This window comes from Emydura macquarii, unplaced genomic scaffold (genome assembly GCF_026122565.2).
Source record: "Emydura macquarii macquarii isolate MOO-44397 ecotype Brisbane River unplaced genomic scaffold, CSIRO-AGI_Emac_v2 contig_587, whole genome shotgun sequence".
Taxonomy (NCBI): domain Eukaryota; kingdom Metazoa; phylum Chordata; order Testudines; family Chelidae; genus Emydura; species Emydura macquarii.
In genome coordinates, this window is record NW_027130724.1 from 10,205,490 (window position 1) to 10,228,410 (window position 22,921).

Consider the following 22,921-nt stretch of genomic DNA (forward strand, 5'->3'; position numbering starts at 1 on the left):
AGCTACAGGTAGCATGGTCTGAGGGTTATGGGAGTATCTAGTCCTCTAGGTGGGCTAATGCACATGCTGCTGTGGGTAGTATATGCTAGCTGTCAGGTGTTGGGGGACACATGGTTCCATGCTTAGAGGGTAGTAATTTTTACCTTCTACTTGAGATGGCCATTCCATCCTTTGTCAATCCCCACCCATCTGATAGAGAATGCATCAGTCTACATCCCTGCTTCCCAGTGCTGCACTGGCCAGGGCTAGATTTGTCCCTGGTGTGTAGAATAACAGCGAGACAAAAAGGAAGCTTCAGAAATGTGCCTTTAAAGATAGAAACTACATATGGAACAATAGTATTTTGTAAACATAGGACACACACAGAGAGAGAGAGAGAGAGAAAGATCATGGTTTAATGGATATCAGAAACTTTTTTGATTGGAAAATAGTTTCTCTATATTATAGCTGTTAGATTAGACCATTTTACAAAGTTCAGTGCAGCTGTCACTGTTATCAGGAAAGGCATTGATAAATACTGTGCCATGGCAAAGTTTCATTTTCTCACAAGGGGTGGCATTCACTCCTGGGGATGTCATCCTGGTCCAGTGCAATTTCAGAGACTTGATTGCTGTGAACCCTCAGATTCTTCCAAGCTCATTGAATCAATGTTAGCAATAGTTTTTGTGTGGGTAAACACTGCACTACTCCAGAGAATTCCCTCGTGATTTTCAAAGACCTGGCTCCAAAACTTTTCTAAAAAATACTCCTTTTTTCTGTAAAAATGGGATTGTGTAACCAATTTACTGGAAATTATTCAGATCGTTTCCATGGTAACGGCTTGTACTACATGCATGATATCTGGAATACATCATGTTTCCTATGAGAAATGTCAACCAGAGTGTGCTGGGAGCTGCTGCAGCTGAGTCAGAATCTAAACCCATAGGGCTCAGTCCTGAACTCTTTATTGAGACAAAACTCTCAATGACGTCAGTGGGAGTTTTGCCTGAATAAGTAGGATCAGGCACCTAATTTGTACATGTCAGATGATTAACTCTGAAATGACTCAGGGTATCTACTGTACTTCATAGAGCAAAGGGACTAATTACTGTGACTAACTTTTGTTCTTAGCCCAAGATAAGTGTTTTTCAATACACTTCTAATGGAATAATAATAATTAATTACTGCCTGGTGAATTTCACTTTTGAAGATCAGTTTGGCCACCTGACTGTAGTATATCTTTAACAGTATCACAATTCCAATTCAGATTTACTGTCTCATTACATTCATTGTTTTAGCATTTCTTCTTTAGCTTCTCTATCAGTTCACTGCCTCTATGGGATAAGTGCCAAATGCAGGGATAAAATTTTCCATCATCCTTCTGAAGCCATGGTCTAAGGAAGAGAAGCCATTATTTAGATATACCAGGAATTACATTATGTTTTATCTTATTATCATTATAGATCAGTTAATAAAATACCTCTGAAAGCTTTTTGTTATACTAGTGGCAATAACTTCATAGCAATGAAGTGATGTATAGTGTGGTGCCTCTGTAATATGATTGGTTTGCACAAATCGCATTATCTGTAATTTTCTTAAATTGAACTCCAATAGCAATTTGCTCCAAGTCCACCTACCCAGCATCGGCCAGGGGTACCTATAGTCTCTAAACCAGTCATGCTGCAACCTGACCCTAATTTTATGGTCAGGCCGACAATCAAGCCGGAGGCTCTGGTAAGATTTTTCTAATATTCTTTTCTGAGTGCTGTAAAGCTGTGGGAATTTTTCTTGTTCCATTGTCTTGTAAAGGTCAAAGTTTGTCCTTATGTTCTCCTAACCATAACCCTCATTGAATTGTTCTGAATAATCAGACATGGTAAGTGTTCCAAGTCTCAGCGTGGCTTTGTGATTAGTCCCTCTTTTTCCCAGAAAGGAGTTTGTAGGTTTTTTTATATATTTTTATTTCAGACATTGTTTGGATTTTATCCTTTTTATATTCATTTATTCAAAAAGTAAAATTTGCCATAAGTGGCAAGATTGCCAATGTTAATTTTTTGCCTTTACAACAAAACATAAGTATATGATTTATATAAATGTCAAGTCCTACCCTTCCCAAAGAAAAGACGTACATTGTTAATAGTAAATTGTACCCTACAGTAGACTTCTATTATGGTTGTCCTGTTAAGTGTTTCACAAGTAGATTTTTTTTCACATCTTTTTCCAGAGTAAATAAAGATATATTGTGCTGATGATGAAAATCTTAAACTAAAAGTGTTTGGGCTAAATCTTGCAGTGCTCCCGGGAATTCTGTTGTATTAGGGACTACAAGGTTTAGCTCTTTGAGAACAGAAAAGATCATGAATAATTTGGAAAATGAAGACTCAATCTTGTCTTTATTCAGGAAAAATTGCCATTTCAGTCGATGGAAGTTCTGTCTGGGTAAGAATTGATGGCCTGGATCTGCAACCATTAGCAGCAGTTACTCTTGAGAACAATCCCATTGACTAAATTTCTTAAATGGATGCAATTTGCCTATTACAGCATGAGTGAGGCTAGAATGATAGGTCCTGATCCAATGCCCCTTGAGGTCAGTAAAAAGCCTTCTTAATGGTGAAAAAGAAATCACATTATCACTTAAAATTCTTGAATTACGGGCTCGTGCTATGAATTCCAAACCCCTAAATATTAATTTGCATATTATCCACAATTGCCATTTATTAAAATAGTGTGGTTATACTTAGAATGTCTTGCTTTAATAATTTAGTGATTCTTCTTCCTCTGTTTTTAACATTACAATGAAAACAGATACAGTAACTGTTTAGTGATCAGTTTTAATAAAGACACATTCTGCCCAGTCACCAAGTGCACGAGAGAGCTGATTTTTACAAATAAATATTAATTCCTGCTCATGCATCTGAGGCAGGATAGTGACTTTATAATGGGTAAGATGACCATGAAAAAAAAATATGTGACACGCCTTTTAAAGTTGTCTACTTGCAAAATAGAGATGGTATCTTGCTGTATGAGTAAGTTCAACATATTACCTGTATATTGTAGCTGACTGCTTACACTTAATCTTGAAGAACTGGAAATGAGTCCTCTCCATAGGGAACTTTGTCATTACTTGTCATGCATGTACACACATTTTCCAAATCACAAGGCTATTATAATGTTGCAGTTGTCAATCTTCTTTATTCCCAAATTGCTTTTTAGTATTAGTTGCGAATTCATGGATATGGGGAGCAAATATTCCTCTGATATGATTTTCAAAGCAAATTACTGTGTAAATTACATTTGTAATTCCACTTTCTAACTTCCTACTGTGACTTATTTATGAACTGTCCACAGGTAGGGTCGCAGTGCATTATAAAATGGGTTTGCACAGTCAGTGGAGACTGATTTTGAGGAATTCATTGAATTGTGTTCTGACAGTGAAAAAGAGGCTTGGATTTCCAAGCAAACTATTGGCTAAGCAGCCCAAAGGGGGTAAGAAAATAATAAAAAACCCAACTTAGGGCAAAATGCCTTCCAGTAGACAGGGGAAGAAGTCTTCCAAGCAGAAGGAGTGGTCTCTCTCTAGCTATTCTTATTTAAGTCTTCAGATGCAGCTACACTACAATAGAAAACCCACAGCACCATCTCTCAAAGCCCAGGTCAATTGATTTGGGCCTGGGCTGCGGGACTAAAAATTGCAGTGTAGACATTTGGGCTCAGGCTGGTTTCCGAGCATGGGCTCCAGCCTGAACATCTACACTGCAATTTTTAGTCCAACAGCCTGAGCCCTCTAAGCCCAAGCCAACTGATCTGAGCCAGGCACGGCCGTGCTGTCGTCTTTTATTGCGGTGTAGATGTATCATTCATATTCATTGGATTCAGCCCAGCAAACCCAAGTCGTCCATCTACTCGTACAAATAAGTTACTCCAGTTTATGGATGGAGATGTTTACATGTGAAGGTAGATCCTGAGAGTGGGTTTCAATGCCTATATTCCTATATATGGCTAAATGCAGTGGGAATATTCTGCTTGTGCTGTGCTATAGAACAATACAGCAACTCATGGAGGAGCTGCACACAGTTTAGCATAAAGAACTCTGCTGTGTCGCTGCAATGAAACAAAGTGCTGGGAATGTGGGGATTCCCAAAGGCAAAACTTCATGTTTGAGGAGAGCTGCAGGCTATGTCTGCTACTCCTGTCCCACGTACCTCAAACATCCTGTTCCGTAGATTAGAAGGCTCTGATGCATTTGTTAGGGCTGATGAGTCCTACCATCAAATCCTCTGTGTCAATAAAATAGATTAACTTTCCTGAAGGAAAGATTTATTATTCAAGTTTTGCTCCAGTTTTCAGGATTTGGGGCTTGATTCTGCACCACTGCAGTAGATGGGAGTCAAGCAGATCCTTGGCTGCTAGCCATTCCACAACATACACTAAAGCATGCAGTTGTCTTTCACCACCTCAGTTGCTCAGCTGCACTGGGGTGGGTGCCCTGGTTTTGCCCAGAATACTAATACTGAAAATGAATGAGCATTTTCCAAATGGCCACATTTATTTTCCATTTATTTTCAATCTTGTTGAACAGCTACCCAGACAGAGACAATAAACCTAAACACCTCTGACTTAACCGGTAGTGAAATTGATGGGTGGAAAAATAATTTCACTTTGTAACAGGTTCTGAATTTAGAAATGTATAATGTCCTCACTTAGCCTGTGAATGAGAAGTTCTTCAAAGAAGACCCAAATCTCTTTCCCTAATTTTTTTTTTTTTGGGGGGGAGGGTTCATTATGTTTCATCACAATGTCTTTGTAATTACATGTGGCACTCAGTATGAAAATATTCCAAACTATAGCATATCTATTTTATTAGTGTGCAGATAGTAGTTCGAAGATGATAAAATCAATTCAGGATTGAACTGGGTTCCGGAAAATATAGTAACTATCATTTTAACCCTCATTTTGGACCAAAATTCACCCAACTATCTCCATATTAGAGACGCTTGTTATGTCAAAATTGGAAAAATACATGGGATGCATTTAAAATTTATTTTATTGTAACCAGTGTATTATAAAACTATGAATACATTAAAATTTGCCTAGATTCAGAAGCATATTACACGGTATTTGTGTTGGGATCTAACTGACCCGATGATCAAGCACATTTAATAACTAAAGAGGTGTCGGAATCTAACAAACCCCATGTTTCGACAATGAAAATAGATAGCAACAGCAATAATATAAAAGGCACAAACACAGTGAAGTGACAGTAAATGGTCTACTACTTTGAACAAATGGAGCAAATAAGTGGCATATGTTCTGAAAATCTACATTTTGCACATTTATGATATGTTTTCCTATCTCATTCTTCAGAACAGATGTAACATCTTCCCAGTTCCTTAGGCTCTGGATCAGTACCCAGCACACAAGATTCTGCTTTCCTAGAAGCCTGAAACAAGGCTGCAATGTTCCTTTCCTGCACCAGTGGTTTCACCATTTCTGTGCCCAGGTCCCTGTGAAACATCCGTGTCTTACTCAGAGACTTATTATGTCATGTGTGATTCAACAAAATCCAAACAATATATGCATTCAGACATGTAATGTGCATGTACAATCCAACAGTGAGTCTTTTCCCCAGCATTTCTTTGTCCCAGCAACAGTATCTTGTCAAGTGTGGGCTTGCCAGAAAATAGTATCTGACAATTGCGGCTTCCCCAGAAACTTTTTAACGAGTGTAGGCATCCCAGAAGATCAACTTGATGGGATTATCTTCAAAGAAGCTGGACAGTTGTGATGATACATGAGGGAAACATTAACAGGGGTCTCACAGACCCCCAAAACCCTTTTGGTGCATTTTTTGACAAACAAAAGCCACCAAAATTGATGATTAAAACAATGCTGAAAGAGTTATATAATCATATCATAACTGCTGCCTCAAAATAAAAGCAATCTGATACTGAAATGCCTGAGTAATTAAAATGGGGTCTAATAGACACCAATACCTTTTGAGTCACTTTTTTCACTACGCTAAAATCAAAACAAGTGTGCAGACAAAATCAATGCGAACAGGTTGCGAACTATTCATCATAGTATGAATGTATATTTAAAGAAAAGAGGGCTATCATGTTTTTATTTAAATTTTTGTACATGTTTAGGGTCCAAAAGACCCCTCCCCAAAGCCCTTGGAAGTATAGAACTTTCATTTTTCCGATTGAATAACGTTGAGGGGGTCCGACTGACCTCATTCCCTTTTTAGTGATTTTTTTTTTTGGGGGGGGCTACACAAAATCCTACAAAAGTGGATACATGGTCAAATTGATAAGTACAAAAGAACAGACCAGGTGTATAGGGACAAAATCAGAAAAGATAAGGCACAAAATGAGTTACACATAGCAAGGAATAGGGTTACTGATCTAATGGATGGGGGGAAGCAGTAGACATGATATACTTTGATTTTAAGAAGGCTTTTGAAAGAGTTCTGCATAAAATAAGCAAACTAAGTGGTCTAGATGAAATTACTATAAGGTGGGTGCACAACTGCTTGAAAGACTGTACCCAAAGAGTAGTTATCCATGGTTTCCTGTCAAATTGGGAGAGTGTATCTAGTAGGGTATCACAGGGGTCAGTCCTGAGACTGGTACTATTTTCATTAATGACTTGGATGATGGAGTAGAGAGTATGCTTATAAAATATGCAGATGACACCAAGCTAGGAGGGGTTGAAGCACTTTGGAGAGTAACTTTACAATTCCAAATGACCTTGACAAATTGGATAATTGCTCTGAATTCAACAAGATGAATTTCAATAAAGACAAGTGCAAAGTACTTCACTTAAGAAGGAAAAATCAAATGCACAGCTTCAAAATGGGGAATAACTGTCTAGAAGGTAGTATTGCTAAATGTGATATAGGGGTTATAGTGGACCACAAACTGAATGAGTCATCAATGCGCTACAGCTGCAAAAAAGGCTAATAAGATTCTGGGGTATATTAACAGGAGTGTTATATATAAGACAAAGGGGTAATTGTCCAACTCTAGTCGGCAGTAGTGAGGCCCCGGCTGGAGTACTGTGTCCAATTCTGGGCACCACAATTTAGGAAAGATATGGACAAATTGGAAGGAATCCAGAGGAGAGTGACAAAAATGATAAAAGGTTTAAAAAACGTGACCTATGAGGAAGGTTAAAAAACTGGGCATGTTTAGTCTTGAGAAAAGGAGACTGCCGGGGGGGACCTGATAAGAGTCTTCCAATATGTTAAGGACTGTTATAAAGAAGACAGTGATCAATTGTTCTCCATGTCCACAGAAGGTAGGACAAGAAATAATGGGCTTAATCTGTAGCAAGAGAGATTTAGGTTAGATGTGAGGAAAATCTTTATCAAGTAGTTAAACTCTGGAAGAGGCTTCCAAGGAAGGTCATGGAATCCCCATCATTGGAAGCTTTTAATAAAAAGTTGGACAAACACCTATCAAGGATGGTCTGGGTTTACTTGGTCCTCCCACAATGCAAGGGGTTGACTTGATGACTTCTCGAGGTCCCTTCCTGTCCTACATTTCTATTCTATGATAAAACCAGTGTGGAAAGATTGACTTCATCCTAGTTTGAGAATATTTAGTGTATGAAGAGGCATAGATAGACTCCAAAACTTTAGGAGGTTAAATCTCATTTAACTGTTACTAACCAATATTTTGAAAGTGCCGCTAGGCAATCAAATGGAGGCAAAATAGCGTAAGGTCAACACCTGCTTGACTTGTTCCTACAAGTAATCCCAAGCAAGTTCTTGGGACTCTTCATTTAAGTAAAATGAGCAGCATTTGGTCCTTAGTCAATAGAACTATTCCTCAAAAACAGACCCCAGAATTTCACACTCAAATTGAATTAATTTATCAAGCAGAGACATTTAAATAATACCCCCATTAAGGGCCCAATCCTGACGTTCTTTCTCACTGCTTACCCATTCCTTAGAAAAATTCTGTGTTATTCAGTGGTATTCACCCTGCAAGACAGGGACTACTCTGATGGGAAAAAAGAATCCTAAGATAACTCTGTTGTCATTCATCCATCTGTTTCCAAAACCTTAGCCAAGTTTTTTGCATTAAAGCCTTTCATTGACTTGAGTGGGAATTGCATAGCATAGACTCAGCAGAGCTCTCTGAAAATTTAGGGGTGAAATGAAGCCTGATAAACAAAATTATTTTAAGAAATCTCATGACATGGAAATGTGCATTCATTATTTAGGGCCTGATTCTTTCCATCCCTACTCACATTCAGTAATATCTGATTCCATGAGTACTCCCCTTTGAAACTATTAAATGGAATTTGTACTACTAAATGAGTGAACCAGGCCCTTTATAAGTGACAAAGATGAAGAGAAATTAGATAGGCTGATTAATTTTTATTTACAGGAGGTGGAAATTAATGTCTGCTTTGGCAATTTTCTTTCTTTTGCAGCCACAAGAGATGTTTAAAAGGATGGTGGTTTACAATTCATCATTTAGATCTAACAAAAAACAAGTAAAATAACATTTTCCCTCTTTGTGTGGTTCTTCTTTGTTTTGTCTGTTCATAGATGATAACCCTTTCTTTGTCTCTCTTCTTTTTTGTTGTCCAGCTTTTCAAACCAAAGATGCAACACAGCCCTAATGCATGGAAACTATTACTCTTTATAATCTTTCAATGTGTGCATGTGACTCCTAAATGTATTCGCCTAAACAGAATCTACCTATAGAGAATGAAAAGCGAGTAGATACCAAATTCTCTCTTTAGTTACTCATGTACTCACTGAGTGGGGTTGGGCCTAGATAACCAAGGTCAAAATTTAAAAAATAGTCAATTGTCTGACATTCCAGTGCTAGTTGTTCTCTTTGTTTCACACACTTGTTGTGCCATCTGTTGTAATAGTTGTATTATTTTCCAGAGCAAATAGCATTATTATTGATTGACTAGTTTTTTAACTGAAATCATAGGAACTGGAGTTGGAAAAGATCTATTAAATCAAATAGTCCATTCATTTTCCAATACGGGATTGGTCCCCATCATACTACTTCTCATGCTTTTGTCCAGTTTTAAATAAACTGCGTGATGAAGTTCCCTTGGAAAGCTAAAGCATGGTTTACTACAGCTGGCTCACATTCACCATGTTTACATCTTACCAGGATGAAAAAATCCCTGGTCATTGCTTAACATGAGAAAATTTTGTGTTTAACGTTGCTGCTGCTGTTAAACGTGCCAGATCACATATAATGCACCTTTACGACTGCCAGTTATGTTAGGTCTGTGGAACATCAGTAGAACATGACAACGCAATTGCTTGAATTCAGAGCCACCAGTGAAGAGCAAATCATAACTGTTCTCTTTGATTTTAGTAGTTTTGTGCCTTTCATGACATTAATTTTTAACATGGACTTTTTTTAAAAAGTGAAGGGATTTTATGGATCATTTTTCCTGGAGAAAAACCTAGTTTCAAAGCAATATACTATATATTATCAAGAAAATAAAAATTATTGGTGTTGGAAAAGTTTACACTTTACATATTCTCGGAAAATGGAGACTTAGGGTTGTATGTATTTAATTCAGAGCTGTTGTGTTTTTATAAGTGCTGTCAAATTAATGAACAATTTGAATAGTTGTGAAATGTGAAAAATCCCTTCAGTCCGTGGCAGGCAGGATGACCATCGTGCTATAGCAAATAAGATTAAATATCTGGTTAAAACGTTCTTCTGACCATTGTTTTCCATGATTTTGGCATTTTCTATTTTATTACTCATCTCCAGAGGTGGTAGTGACTAGAAAAATGGAGAAAGAATTAGAATGAACCAGCATATTCTTTGGAGGTGAACATGTTTTTATCATTAATTTTTTCCCTCATGTTTGTAAAATTCGCAGATAATCAAATTAGTAACATGTGAAACATTAGCCTGGATCCTGCAGTTGGATCCATATGGGTAGATCTCTGCAGCCATGCAGAGCACCGGTGTTTTTAATGAGGCTCCATAAGGTTGTAAAGATCCACTTGTAATATGGTGACCAACTGACATGAGTCCAGTTTGTGGACAGTATGATCTCATTTGCAGCATATTGCAGGATGCAGCGAAATTAAAATAAATAAATCCCTTTTAATGTAACCAAGAGCATTAATTTCACCCTGTAGCAAAATAGCCTGTTTCGGAAAGCTGTAGACAGTTCAAACAACACATTTATATATTTGATATAGCTAGCTTGCTAGCAAGGTAAACACACATATAACAATTAGCTAGCTAGTAGTGGTGCTACACCTTCTCAAAGGTTTTCTCCCCTGGATATCACTGTTTCTCAACATTTCATTAATTAATTCTCTGACTGTAGCTATAGTTAGCTAGCTAGGTGTAAACCCTTTTCAGTAATAACTAAACAACAGATTTTCAGTCTGAGGTTGGATATTAGTTCATATAGTTCATAGGCTGTCACCTCATTTCCCTCAACAAGGAGAACACACTTGTGAAACATCTTCAGTGCATGTAATAGGATTGGCAGGTAGATTTCAAGGTCATCTTTGTTGTTTTCAAAGTATTTCCACAGTGATCTTGGGCGTTTATATTCCCCAAGTTACAAAAAGTAACTCCTGCCAGCAATTGTGTAATCTCTTAACTTCAGGAAACAAACTTAACCATCTTGTCGGTACATTTTTGTGCAGTGTCTTGTATTCCTCTGTCACAAAATCAAACATGCTTTTTAGTTGGTGGATGCATTTGGCAGATGATAAGTGGCTGTAAATTTTTGTTACTGTGCTCTCAATATCCAGTCAAAGCTTCTCAGCTGCAGGGTGCACACAGTTGTGTAATATGTATACCACACACAGAGTTATGTTTCCCATAATTTACACTAGCACTGTCAGCTGAGTAGGCAGAAAACTTTTCTAAACTCAGGCCATGTTCGTGCAGCCTTGCAGTAATTTGAGTGACTATGGCTTCAGCTGTCTCTTCGTGATCGTCATAGAAGTCTAGCAATTTATTCTGTACACCAAGTTCCGGTGTCCAAAATCGGTGTGCGAGGGGAAACAGTTTTGTATTGCCATGGATTGAGGCATCTGAAGTAACAGAAAAGAATGGCCTCGTATCAACTCTTGAGTCACTCACTGTCTCGATCATTTTGGTATTTAAATCATCTAAGCACTTTTCGATAGAGGCTGGAGCAAGCACGTCTGTAACAATCGTAGCACATTTTACACGACCACGTGACATTTTCCTCACAATGTCAGAATCTGGAAATACTGTACAGTATAGTTTCATTCTACAATCAGCTGATCTATAGGAATGTCCATGGCGTACTGTGTAGTAGGCATTAGTCACTTCTGCAGCAGTTTCTTTGTCCACATTGCTGTCCCTTGGCCTTACGAAGAAACTGGACATCTATTTGTTTTGCTCTTTGCAATGCATTTTTTATGTGGGACTCACCCGTGCAATGCCACTTTACATCCGTCCCTCCTCAGTGTGTAATTGTAAAAGCTCTGTGGCAGATGGTGCATTCCGCTTTCTGAGAATCGCCTGATACAGTCACAGACTTAATCCAGGGGTACGCTCTTTCCCAATCTTTGTCGCAGGAACACAATCTGTTTTTTGTCCTTCGAGGATCCATCCACTTTGTTTAACATTAAGTCCAAAAAATTGACCCTAATAAGCTACTCTGTATATTTATGCAGCACACACGTACAGCGTAACACCAGTAAGACACCTGATCGCTTTCCCCAGGCAGTGCCAATATTTACTATGAGGCCTGGCCATGGGTGGCACATGCACTTTGGAGAGGCTAGCCACCTGCCCCACGGCCAGCCCCTGCCCCATGCACCCAAGGCCCGTTACCACCTGGCCCTGCCCCTTCCGTGCCCCCTCACACTCACCCGCCAGCCAGCCCCAAACCCTCCAAGCCCAACGCAGAGGGGAGCAGCCCAACCGGGTAGCCCCTCCCAGCTCTGAGCTCGGAGTGGAGCAGCCTGGCCGGACAGTCGTCATCCCCCCCCACCCCCCCCACACACACACTATTTTGCAGGACATTGTGTAGTCATTGTGGGATGTGGGACAAAGGATCCAATTGCAGGACTGCCTCGCAATTTGTGGGATGGTTGGTCACCTTAACTCGTAAAAATCCAGTTATAGGATCAGGAACACAGTGTCCGTTCCTACATACCTTGAATCCCCCAACATCCCACTGTAATCAGTTTTGGATGAAGAAGGAATACTGGATTGGCCTCAGACAACAACAAATCAGATTTTGGGACTGATTGCTACTAAATGATATTATGATCTGCTTGTATAACAGTAAATACAGAAAACCTGCTCATTTATTTTTACTTAATTTTAATTCTCCCTGGTTGTATTGGTGTTTTGGGAGGGTTATTTGTTATTTTTTACAATTGCTTGGTTGCTGCTAATTATTTAGGATGGGATTTCAGTGGCCAACTCCCGTTGGCTTAGTCCCTTTGAAAATTTTAGACTTATGTTTCATCTAGAAGTTTGGGCAAATGGCTGCTTGGGCTGCTAAATATACAGCCTTTCTGGAGTCAAAGTCTGTTCACGGTTACATGTGTTCAATCCAATGAATCCACAGTGGGGCTGCATGTTTAGTCAATGAACAGATTCCAGACTAATAGTTTATTCACTGAAAAACGCAGTTTTGGGTCGATCGAAACTATTTACAAATTTGTGTCGAGTTTGTAGAATAATTTTGACTGAACTATAAAAGTCTAAATGTTTTGGTTATGTTGAAACAAAACTTGTCATTTTGATTTTTCAGACTAGATTCACAAAACTGAGTGGTAGGAATGAATGGTTATAAATCACTGCTATGAATGGCAATGGATAGTCATTGGGCCAGGGAAAGAGAGTGAGAATAACTCTGTAGCCTAATAGTTAGAGGATTCACCTAGGATGTGGGAGGCACAATTTCAATTCCATGCTCCAGTTAATTCTTTCTGAAATGTAGAACAGCTTCAAGAAATGAGACTGAGAAAGTCCAGACCACAATATCCCATAGCTCTGGGGTGAAGGCACTCTCCTGCAGTGTGGAAGACCCAAGCTGAAATCCCTTCTCCACATCAGGCTTGGGTGGGGGAGGGGGGGAGAATGGAATCAAGGTGTCCCATAACCCAGGTGAGTGCCCTAATCACCAGGCTACAGCTTATAAGGAAGGCACACCACCTCCTTCTCCTCATCCAGCAATTTGGAGAATCTACTCCTCCTTTTCTCTCTCTTTTTTTTTTTTTTTTTTTTTTGTCAAAAAGCCTGACATTGAAAAAATTGTTTTTTGAATGAAACATTCTGTTTTGACTTGAAGCATTTTTGACTTTTCAGTTCACCTACATTTTTTGAAAAATGTCAGTTTCAGTTTGACTCAAAACAAAACTTTAAAAAAAAATTTTGTTTAATTGCCATTCTTTACCCACTCTACCGTCTAGTCTTATGAGAGGTGGTTAGTCTTTTCCCAGAGAGGCACACCTGTAATCTGAGGACAGGAGTGGCCTTTGGTTTCTTTCATCTGTTTTTGCCATTTGATTGAAACATTAGCCCTAAACTGAATGTGCAGTGTTCAGAGCACTAAATACACTGAGAATAACTGTGGCACCATTTTTCCTGGAAAGATTTACTATATTTCAAAGACTGTGTGGCATGTGTGTGCTTATTGGATCCAGATTGTATTCTCTTTTTGTTTGAAGGTATCTATCGATCTATTTATTTATGCTGTTGGTTAAAATATATTTTCCCAGGAAAATTTTCTTCAGGGGCAACATCTGTTTTTCATGAGGTTGACCTGTGACTATGGAAGGTCAAGAGACTTGACCTAGGTTACGAAATGAATCAGTGGTTCTGCCCAAATTAGCACTCCTTACTCCAGGGTGTTTGCTTCAACACTGTGGTTGCCTAGACCAACCTTGCCTCCTAAAATCAGATATATAAATTAACTATTTAAAATGGGTTGTTGACCTAGATTGGTTTAGTTTCCATTTTCATTGTAGAATGGGTCTGCATAATAATAATAAAATTAATATTATGAATATGCTTTATCTAGTATCTAACATCTGTCTAAGTGCATGAATGCAATTTCAAGGGCGAACTCCTAGATCCATTGAAGTCTATGGCAAATCTCCCATTGACTTCAGTGGGGCCAGGATTTTATCCTAAGATTTTAACTGAACATATTTAGCATTGAGTGAGCTTGCTAATTGTTAACTAGAAGATTTAGCAAGACTTCCCCATAGCTCTTTCATCAAAGAGGGCCTTGAACCCCTACACATCACCTGTCAGGGAAAAGTCTCTAATAATGGACAGGTGTTGCTATGTGTGCTGAAGGGTTAACTCTGTTAGAGTAGTGGGAGTAGAATCAAATGCGCACCACAGAAAACACCATTCCCCCAGCTCCCAGGCATTTGAATCTGGGCACTTTTCACTTAAGAACCTCCGGTAAGTTCTGCTGACAGGAGGGAACATGAGAGAGGCAGCATCTAGGGAACCCAGTATTCAGGCCCCAGGTGTTTTAATGGATCAAAATGAACACACTGAACTGCTTAGAATTGCAGAGTAAGACGCACCGGTACCTTAGGCTCTGAGTGACAAACACTGCTAAATAAGTGGGCAGTCGCACCCTGCACTAGCTGAGTCTGGAGTATTCTTCAGATGTAGCCAGGCCCTGAGCATAGTGCCCTGTAATAATTCACACTGGGGGTGAAAAAGGCATGTATGACTCTGGTGACATCCATGCCCTAGAGGAAAAATCACAATGGCTTTGATAGGCTCAGATGGACAAAAGTGCTCTTGATTACTGCTGCAACTTGGTCATTTAAGAGCAACCAAGAAGACAATGGGCACAACATAGTGTTCCTCTTGTTAACAAAAGGTGGAGATACCTCTCTTTCAGCTAGACATTGGGATAGCCAAGAGACTCTGCCACCTATATTCAGTAAAATAGAGATTGGGTGTGATGGTAGATGGAGGGGCCAAGCCAGAGAAATGAGACTGATATTAAGCACGGCACAGTTGGCGTGTGCCTAGCATCCCTTCTCCCATCATCTTCCTGCCCCCAAATCCCCATAGCCCCAAATGATGGCAGCTTAAAGTGGTCACAGAAGTGTTTCCGCTGCCATAGCTGTGTGCACGAGTAAGGCTCTTCAGCTGCAAAAATCATCAATACAACGCCCCCTCCCCTTCCAAACAGAATTAATGCAGAATTTTCATAAACCTCAAATCCTACCCACACAGTTCACCCAGCAAGTCCCAGTACATCCCAAAGGGTGTCTCAGCTTTTTGAGATTAGGTCATCATAAAAAACCACCTGCCCATGCAGCAATTCCTGATCCAGGACCTGCAGATCTTCCCCGTCTTCAGCAATGATAGTTTATCATGTTCCCTACCTCCTGATGCTGTACTTATGGTAATGGGCTTGGGTCTGAAAGCTAAAAAGGCAGAGGATCCCTTAAAAAGTTCAAATAAACCTATATCAACATAACTCTCACTCCACCATCATATCCAGGAACGACAAACCCAGAATCACACCCATCTCCAATCCCGCAGCATGCCCCTCCTTATTTTAACACCATCCCGACCAATGTATCGTGAAAGTAGAAACAAAAATTATGAAACACTTATTTCCATTGTGGAGCCAATATTAATAGTCTCAGAGACTCTGGTGGTGGCAGGAGAGAATGGAGGAGTTTTGTAAAAAACTCAGCGCTATACATACTGAGCCGCTGTTACTGATAATAGAGCACCAGATTCTGCCACCCTTAGTCATGACAAGCAATGCCTTACTCTCTGAGTAGTCCCATCCTGGGTACTACTCCGTGAGAGCAAGGGAGGCAGAAACTGGCTCATGATGCTGGCCATATAGCACCAAATTGCTGAGGGACTGGTGACCCCACTATAATGCCCACTGTCTTCACCACCTCTCAAAATGTGGCCCATAATCTTACCAACTCTGTCATCCTGAACCCCCTCTTCTGGCCTTCAAACAACCCCCAATCTCTCAAAGGTCATCAACAAGCAAACTCCTCACAGACCAGGATGCACCAGATCAAAGCAGCACAAGACCTTGCCAGAACAACAGGTGCAAAACCTGTAGACATATCTCCACTGCTACAATGAACACCTCCTACAACACACCTTTCAAAATCCATGGGGCCCACACATGCCTATCACAATATGTGGTATACCTTATCCAGTGCACTAAATCTCACAATAACAACTATGTAAGTGAAAACAGATAGTTTCTATGCTCTTCAAAGGAATTCACAGGGGAAGTTGATAAAAGACAAAAACACCTTATCACACCTGTGAACACTTTTCACAAAGCAATCAATTTATATCTGATCTATCAGTCCTGTAGCCCACTAATCACCCTTTTTATCCTATGACTGAAGGGGTATTAATGGGCCACTTCATCTTGAATTGTCCCTTAGAATATATGCTAACTACTTATGCTAAACTATCTATTCGATCTTGTATTTAGCTATGACACTCTTAGTATCTTTACTAGACCTGAAGAAGACCTCTCTGTGGCTTGAAAGCTTGTCTCTCTCACCAACGGAAGTTGGTCCAATAAAAATATATTATCTCACACACCTTGTCTCTCTAACGTCCTATAATAAGGCTTTTAAATATCTTTGACTGTCAGGAGGAATATCAGCTACCTGTATGTCTTTCTCCATGTTACGTTTTAACCGTCTTTTGTAGTTTAGAGACCTGTATGTTTTCTCACTAGTCAATTTGGTGGGATTTTGTGTGTGTGAGCTGCATGTAATTAAACATTTATTTATTTTCAGGGTTTCCAGAAGTACGTGGAAGATTTTGATCCCTATACAATGGTAAGGAGAAGATTTATATATGCCACACAGGTGAAGATTAAATGATATGGGGAAGCATAGGGTTGTATACTATTCTTGATTTTCGATGTGCCTCTAGAGTTCCTTTGGAGACCAGAGGTAGTTCTGCTAGGGAAGCAGATGGTCCTTATGGACTAGCGTTCTATTCTTCGCATAGCTCTGATTTAGAAGAGAAGCACACTTTCCCCTGTGAACTACATGTTTTATTTGAATTATTTCATGCAGCTGCTTTTTAAAGGTGGAAATGACTCACTGATGTGTCTTTTAATAGTTTTCAGCGGATCAGATTATGGGAAAAGATGTGCGGCTGTTACGTATCAAAAAGGTAACCCCTGTAACGGAGTTGAGAAATTTTGAGGGTCAGGCGGGCTCTTTGTTGTTCAGAGCACATGGGGCACATGATTACATTCTTACTGTCTACTCTGGATGAACCTCCTATAAGTCGCAGCATTAAGACTCCCCTCTGACAAACCACAATGTGTACAGAAGGGAGGGAAACACTAATGCTTCCCCACTTCAGCCTCCTCCTGCACCAATGAGCTGGTCCTCGGCTTTCTACTAGCCCTTCCCACTTTGCCACCTTTACATCTCCCTGCCAAAAGCCCCATGACTCTGTCAACAGCACCATGTTCTATGTTCCCAGATCACTAGGACTCATAAGGGTACACAAAACAAAGCCCGCAGGTAGGGCAAGGGACCCCTACAAACTAACTCCTCAGTCTTTATTGAGGGCTCAGTTCTACCTAGTGCTGAGGCTACTCAATACATAGTTGCTGCTCACCACCTTACAGAAGCAAGCATTGTGACTGATCCAGGTGCTAGCCAAGTGTCATTTTAAGTGCAGAGTTGGTATGTTCCCTAACCCATTTTCATGCATCCAGCATGAACTGAGGGTACTTGAGTGAAAAGAACAAAACTTAATGTGGCCACGAAGCAGCACACTTAGTATTGGAGACCATGAAACGAATAATAAAACCGAAGTTATGTGGTACACAAACTGGACAGTGTATACAAATGACAAGTTAGAAAGCAGTCAATACCGATTCCAGCTCCCTCACACTAACACCAGCGATAACATTTTCAAAATGAGTGAGTGAGTGACCAAGGAACCTAAGTCCTACTTTTGAAAATGGGACTTAGATTTCTAGGTCACTTAGGTGCTTCTGAAACTTTTATCCCGAGCTAGCCAAAAGCACAGACCCCAGTTCAGTAAGATGTTTAATATATGCCCAATTTTAAGCACGAGTAGTTCCATTGACTCGGAACTACTCTTGTGCTTATAGTTAGGCACACGCTTACAGACATACTTTGCTGAATCAGGGCTATAAAGAGGTTGAAAACTCAAATTCATCAAGCCACTCTCCCATTCTTGGCTCATTTCTACTGTGCCCCACTTTACGGTTCACACCAGACGAATTGCTAATAAGTGAAAACATTAGTTTTCTTAACTCTTTTAAAAATTCAGTAGACATTTAATGATAACATCTAGACAATGTAATTATAAGATCTTAGATAGTAGTGGGGTTGGAGTACTATAAAATTGATGAATCACTCCAGGATTGCATCTCCCCACAGTTACCTCTTCTTCCCACTTCAGAAATGAGTCTTTATGTAAAAAATGACCACAGTATTTTGATGCAAAAAAAAATAATCTGAATATGTTGATTATTTAGTTGTAACTTTAGATTTTAAGTCAATCTGGGTAATTTACACAATTCAAACCCTCTAAATAGACAGACTGCTTTTCTTTCTGATTTTCTTCTTTTCTAAAAACATGTTCAAATTTTAATGAATCATGCATACATTTTTATTTAAAAAATGTGACATTATTTGGTTGTATTACTGTTATTTGACCATTTCAGCAAAATTGAGGTAATTCTTGACCTCTCTGAAATAAAATGGAAGAATTATGTCCATTACCTTTTATGAACTCATTTGATTCAGGACAAGGTTATCAAAAGGGATTAGTGATTTTGGGTGCCTCAATTTTTGGGTGCCCAACCTCCGACACATTAAAGAGGCCTAAATTTGAGAAGATACTGAAACCAGGCCTTCTCTATATGTCTCAAACTGCCCACTTAAAATCACTCATCACTTTTTAAAACCTTGGCCACTGATACTATCACAGAATACACCAAGGACGTGATCCTATAACTATTATGTGTATAGTCCTATTTACTGTAAGGGTGGAAGAATCCGGCCCCTACTGATTGTGGTGGCTGTCTGTAACGTATTCTGAACTAAAACTTTTTCTTTATTAGGAAGGACCATTAGATCTTGCAGTAGAGGGAGGCATTGATTCTCCAATTGGAAAAATAGTAGTGTCTGCTATCTATGAGGGTGGTGCTGCAGACAAGCATGGTGAGTAACCTGGGGAAAAATCAGGGGGATTTTGAACCTGCTTCTAAAGCACTTAATGTGTTTGCCTCCCAAGTTTACGCTTTCTTCATGACTGTGATTGACGCCTATACGCACCTTAGAAATACCTAAGGCAGATTTAAGTTCCTGAGAGTTTCATGTTAAGAGCCACTTCAGATCAAGACCCTTGATTTGTGGCTGTGCTTACAGTAAAAATAATTGGAACTGGCCAGATTTTCTGGCAGGTTTTCACTAAGTATAAAGAAAAAGCCATGGCTGCTGTCATTTTAGCAGCAGCAGCAGAAGGCCAGTAATTGAGGAAGAGGAGGAAGATGGAAAGCCATAATTAACAGCCTAGTTCTGTCACCCTTGGCGAGTGTGTCCTACTCATTGTAAGTAATCCCCTTAAAATCAAAGGTGGCAGAGTCTGGCCCTAGGTGATTATTTCAAGAATGATGTCAATGTGAGTTCTGTGTGCAAAGGGGGTACAAGACAGACAAAGACAGGGGTGCTGGAAGTAGGGACCCTGACTCAGTGTGATTTCCATCATATAGAGAGGGTTGACAGTTTTGTTCAATGGCTTTCCGCATTCCCACTATAAAAATTGTTCCAATACCACTGGACAAAGGCTAACAGAAAAGTATTATCCCCGTTTTAGAGACAGGGACTGAAGCACAGAACAATTGCGACTAACCCAGCATCCCACAGGAAGTCTGTGGCAAAGCCAAAAATTGAACCTAGATCTCTACTCCTCTGCTTTAGATACAATATGGTGGGCTGGGTGTATGGCAGTGGCAGGATCTCTGCTGGGAGAACCCTTTGGGTGGGAAGCTACATTTACAAAATCTCGGGGACGGGAGGAAGGGTTGTGGTAAGGTTCAGAGAGCAGGGCAGTTCAGAGATAAGTTAGTCTTCTATTCCATTTGTTAGGAACCCAACTCCACAGTTAAGAGCCTACCTGCCATTTGTGCTTTTGAAACTCTCCCTATTAATATTATCATAGCATGTCCATAACCAGACACTGATTAGACCTTACTGGCCACAAGCAAGAAGAGAATGTTATACTCACGGCCCCAGCACCTAAGGTTTCTACTTATTTTCATTTGACAACAAGCTACCTTCTCTGGACTACTGCAGTGTACACCTGGGCATCTAGGAAAGGTTTCAGGCTAATTTATATAGGGATGTTTGTTTGAATGCTCATAAAGAAGAGGCATCTGGGAGAGAAGTCTGTGACAGAAATGATTTTGCTGATATGGTATTTTTGTGATGTCTTTCCTTCACCAGGCGGCATAGTGAAAGGGGATGAAATAATGGCGGTGAATGGCAAGATTTTAGTTGATGTGACACTGACAGAAGCCCAGACAACTCTAGCCAAAGCCTGGAATGTCGGTGGGGTAAGTCAATAGGTGCTTCTCCTGCGAGAAGTACACAGCAGCTATCTGGATCTTTTGGTTTCAGTGTATCCCACTCTGGGCAGTTTATAGTAAGTATCTCCACGACATTAACATTGAAGATGAATTGGGAATTGTCAAGGACTTTATCACAGCATCATAACTTTATCTAATCCTTCACAAAGGATTCACAAAAAAACTCCCATTTTGGCTGCAGTGAGAATCTCCCAAACAAGAATGATACCAAGTTTTAAAATTGCCCAGTGCAGAGTATAAATGATCATCCTAAGAGTTTGATACACAGCAGTGGAGGAAATATTGGTTCATTGGGGATGTAATTCAGAATTAATGAGCTTGTTGTTAAACCTGCCTTAGATTTTTGAGACTAACTTCAGCCTGCCTCAGAGGGATCTTTTCGTCTTGCCCTTTTCCCTTCTAATATTGGATTCTTCCATGACTCTTTATATGGTATTGCCATGTTGGTACACAGCAACCTTCCCTCTGCACCTTCTGCCATGTGGAGTAGCTCCCAGTATATCTGTAACTCATCAACTTTCCACCTATGAGGTTGCTTGGGTGTAACTGAGGGAAGTTTGTCCCTTTTATGTTTAATCCTGATCTGGTTGAAGCTGTCTGTAAATTCCTCTATCAAAGGTCATGTTACGAGAGACAGAACTACCTGTCTGCTTAAGGCTCTCCTAATAATTATGCATTCTTTTTGCAGGATTGGATTGACTTAGTCATTGCAGTGTCTCCTCCAAAGGAATATGATGATGAAATGTAAGTATATGAATTCTGTTTCCCCTGTAGTTAAACAGCTAGTAACAATAGTCTGGCAAGTTTGCCTTTTAACATAAAGCTAATTTTCTTAGGGAATGTTGACTGTTCAGTTACCATAAGCCACGTGTCCTTCTGTATTGCCTGGTTATTAATGGCACTTCTCATAAATGTTATCATACACTATATAATTCCTTCTTCAAGCTTGAAGGTTTAATTTTAATTCTTACTGGACTGCAACTACTATATCTGGCTAATTGGAATAAACTATTCATTCATAAGTCACTTGGGGGGAAATTTTCAAAAGTGCCTTAGTAATTTAAGAGCCTAAGTCCTGTTTTCAAAAGCAACTCAAGCACTTACTGAACTTAGGATATATCTACATTTTGAGCTGAGAAGTATAAATCCCAGCATGAGGAGACATGGCTCGTTAGCACTAATAGAGCTAGTGCACTAAAAATAAAATATAGCCAGAGCAGTGCTAGTGGCAGGAGGGGCTGACTGCCCTGAATATGTACCAGTCCGATGCTAGGCATAGACTTGGGGCGGCTTGCCCTTGCTGCGACTCGTGCCACTTTGCCTATGCTCTATTTTTAGCACACTAATTCAATCAGAGCTAGCATGGGTCTATCTCCTTCAGCTGGAATTTACACCTTCCATTTCAAGGTGTAGACATACACTTAGGCTCCCAAGTGCCTTAGTACATATTACAAATACCTCAAGCAATAAGGTAATGCAAAAGTTATCAGTATATTCATTAAACAACAGACTCTGCGAGTTAAAACCGAATGGGCACATTATATATACCAATTGTTTTATTTCAGACAGAGATTTTCAAAAGCAAAGCCTTCTTTTCTATCTTGCCCCAGGAAGACACGTTTGCAGACACACCTATGCCAAATACACAGGTAGTGGGAAGTTATATAATTCTGATTAAGCCTGATTCCCATTGTCTATAGAGAACCAGATCCTCTGGTGGTGTAAATCACAATAGTTCCACTGACTTGAGTGGAGCTACACTGCTTTACACCAACTGGGGATCTGACTTACAGACTGTTGTACAAATGTTTAATACCTATACACATACCAGCAAGCAAGGAAATAACTTTCATCATTATTGTGTGTTTTCATACCCTATACATTTAGCCCTACTATTCCCTCATCAGCAATCAGTCCCAACACAAACAGAAAGGGTTTTGAAGGCAGTGCAACTGTATACAGACAAGGGTATCTCCTGCAGCTGTAGCCACTGCAGTGGTGAATAGCCAGACCTGGGTTGATGCATACTGTTTCATTGTGAGGATGCATTATTTTCCAAATCATGTGCCTGCCGTGCATTGCATGCCTCAGCCTGTCTTCTCACCTGGATCTTGCATGGCGTATTGGTGTGTCCTTTGGTTTTTGCCTTGTCTGATTTTCCTGCAGTACAAGTACTTTATTTAAAATTATCACTCTAAACTGAAAGTTTTGTATGAATTGTATTAATTATCATAATTTTATTATTATTACTATTTATTAATATTATTGCTTAATTTGTATTCCGGTAACAAGGATCAGGCCACAGTGAGCTCAGCAC

General features: G+C 39.8%; 1 protein-coding gene across 4 annotated transcripts in view; it reads left to right on the forward strand.

Moving 5' to 3' along the window:
* Positions 1–22,921, forward strand: part of USH1C (USH1 protein network component harmonin) — a 102,639-nt gene that overhangs the window by 73,931 nt on the left and 5,787 nt on the right. For all 4 annotated transcript variants that reach the window (XM_067540673.1, XM_067540672.1, XM_067540670.1 and 1 more), the window contains 5 exons: positions 16,757–16,798; positions 17,088–17,141; positions 19,078–19,177; positions 20,462–20,571; positions 21,293–21,348. In XM_067540673.1, the coding sequence (XP_067396774.1) occupies positions 16,757–16,798; positions 17,088–17,141; positions 19,078–19,177; positions 20,462–20,571; positions 21,293–21,348 (362 nt within the window). The remainder of the gene's footprint in view (positions 1–16,756; positions 16,799–17,087; positions 17,142–19,077; positions 19,178–20,461; positions 20,572–21,292; positions 21,349–22,921) is intronic.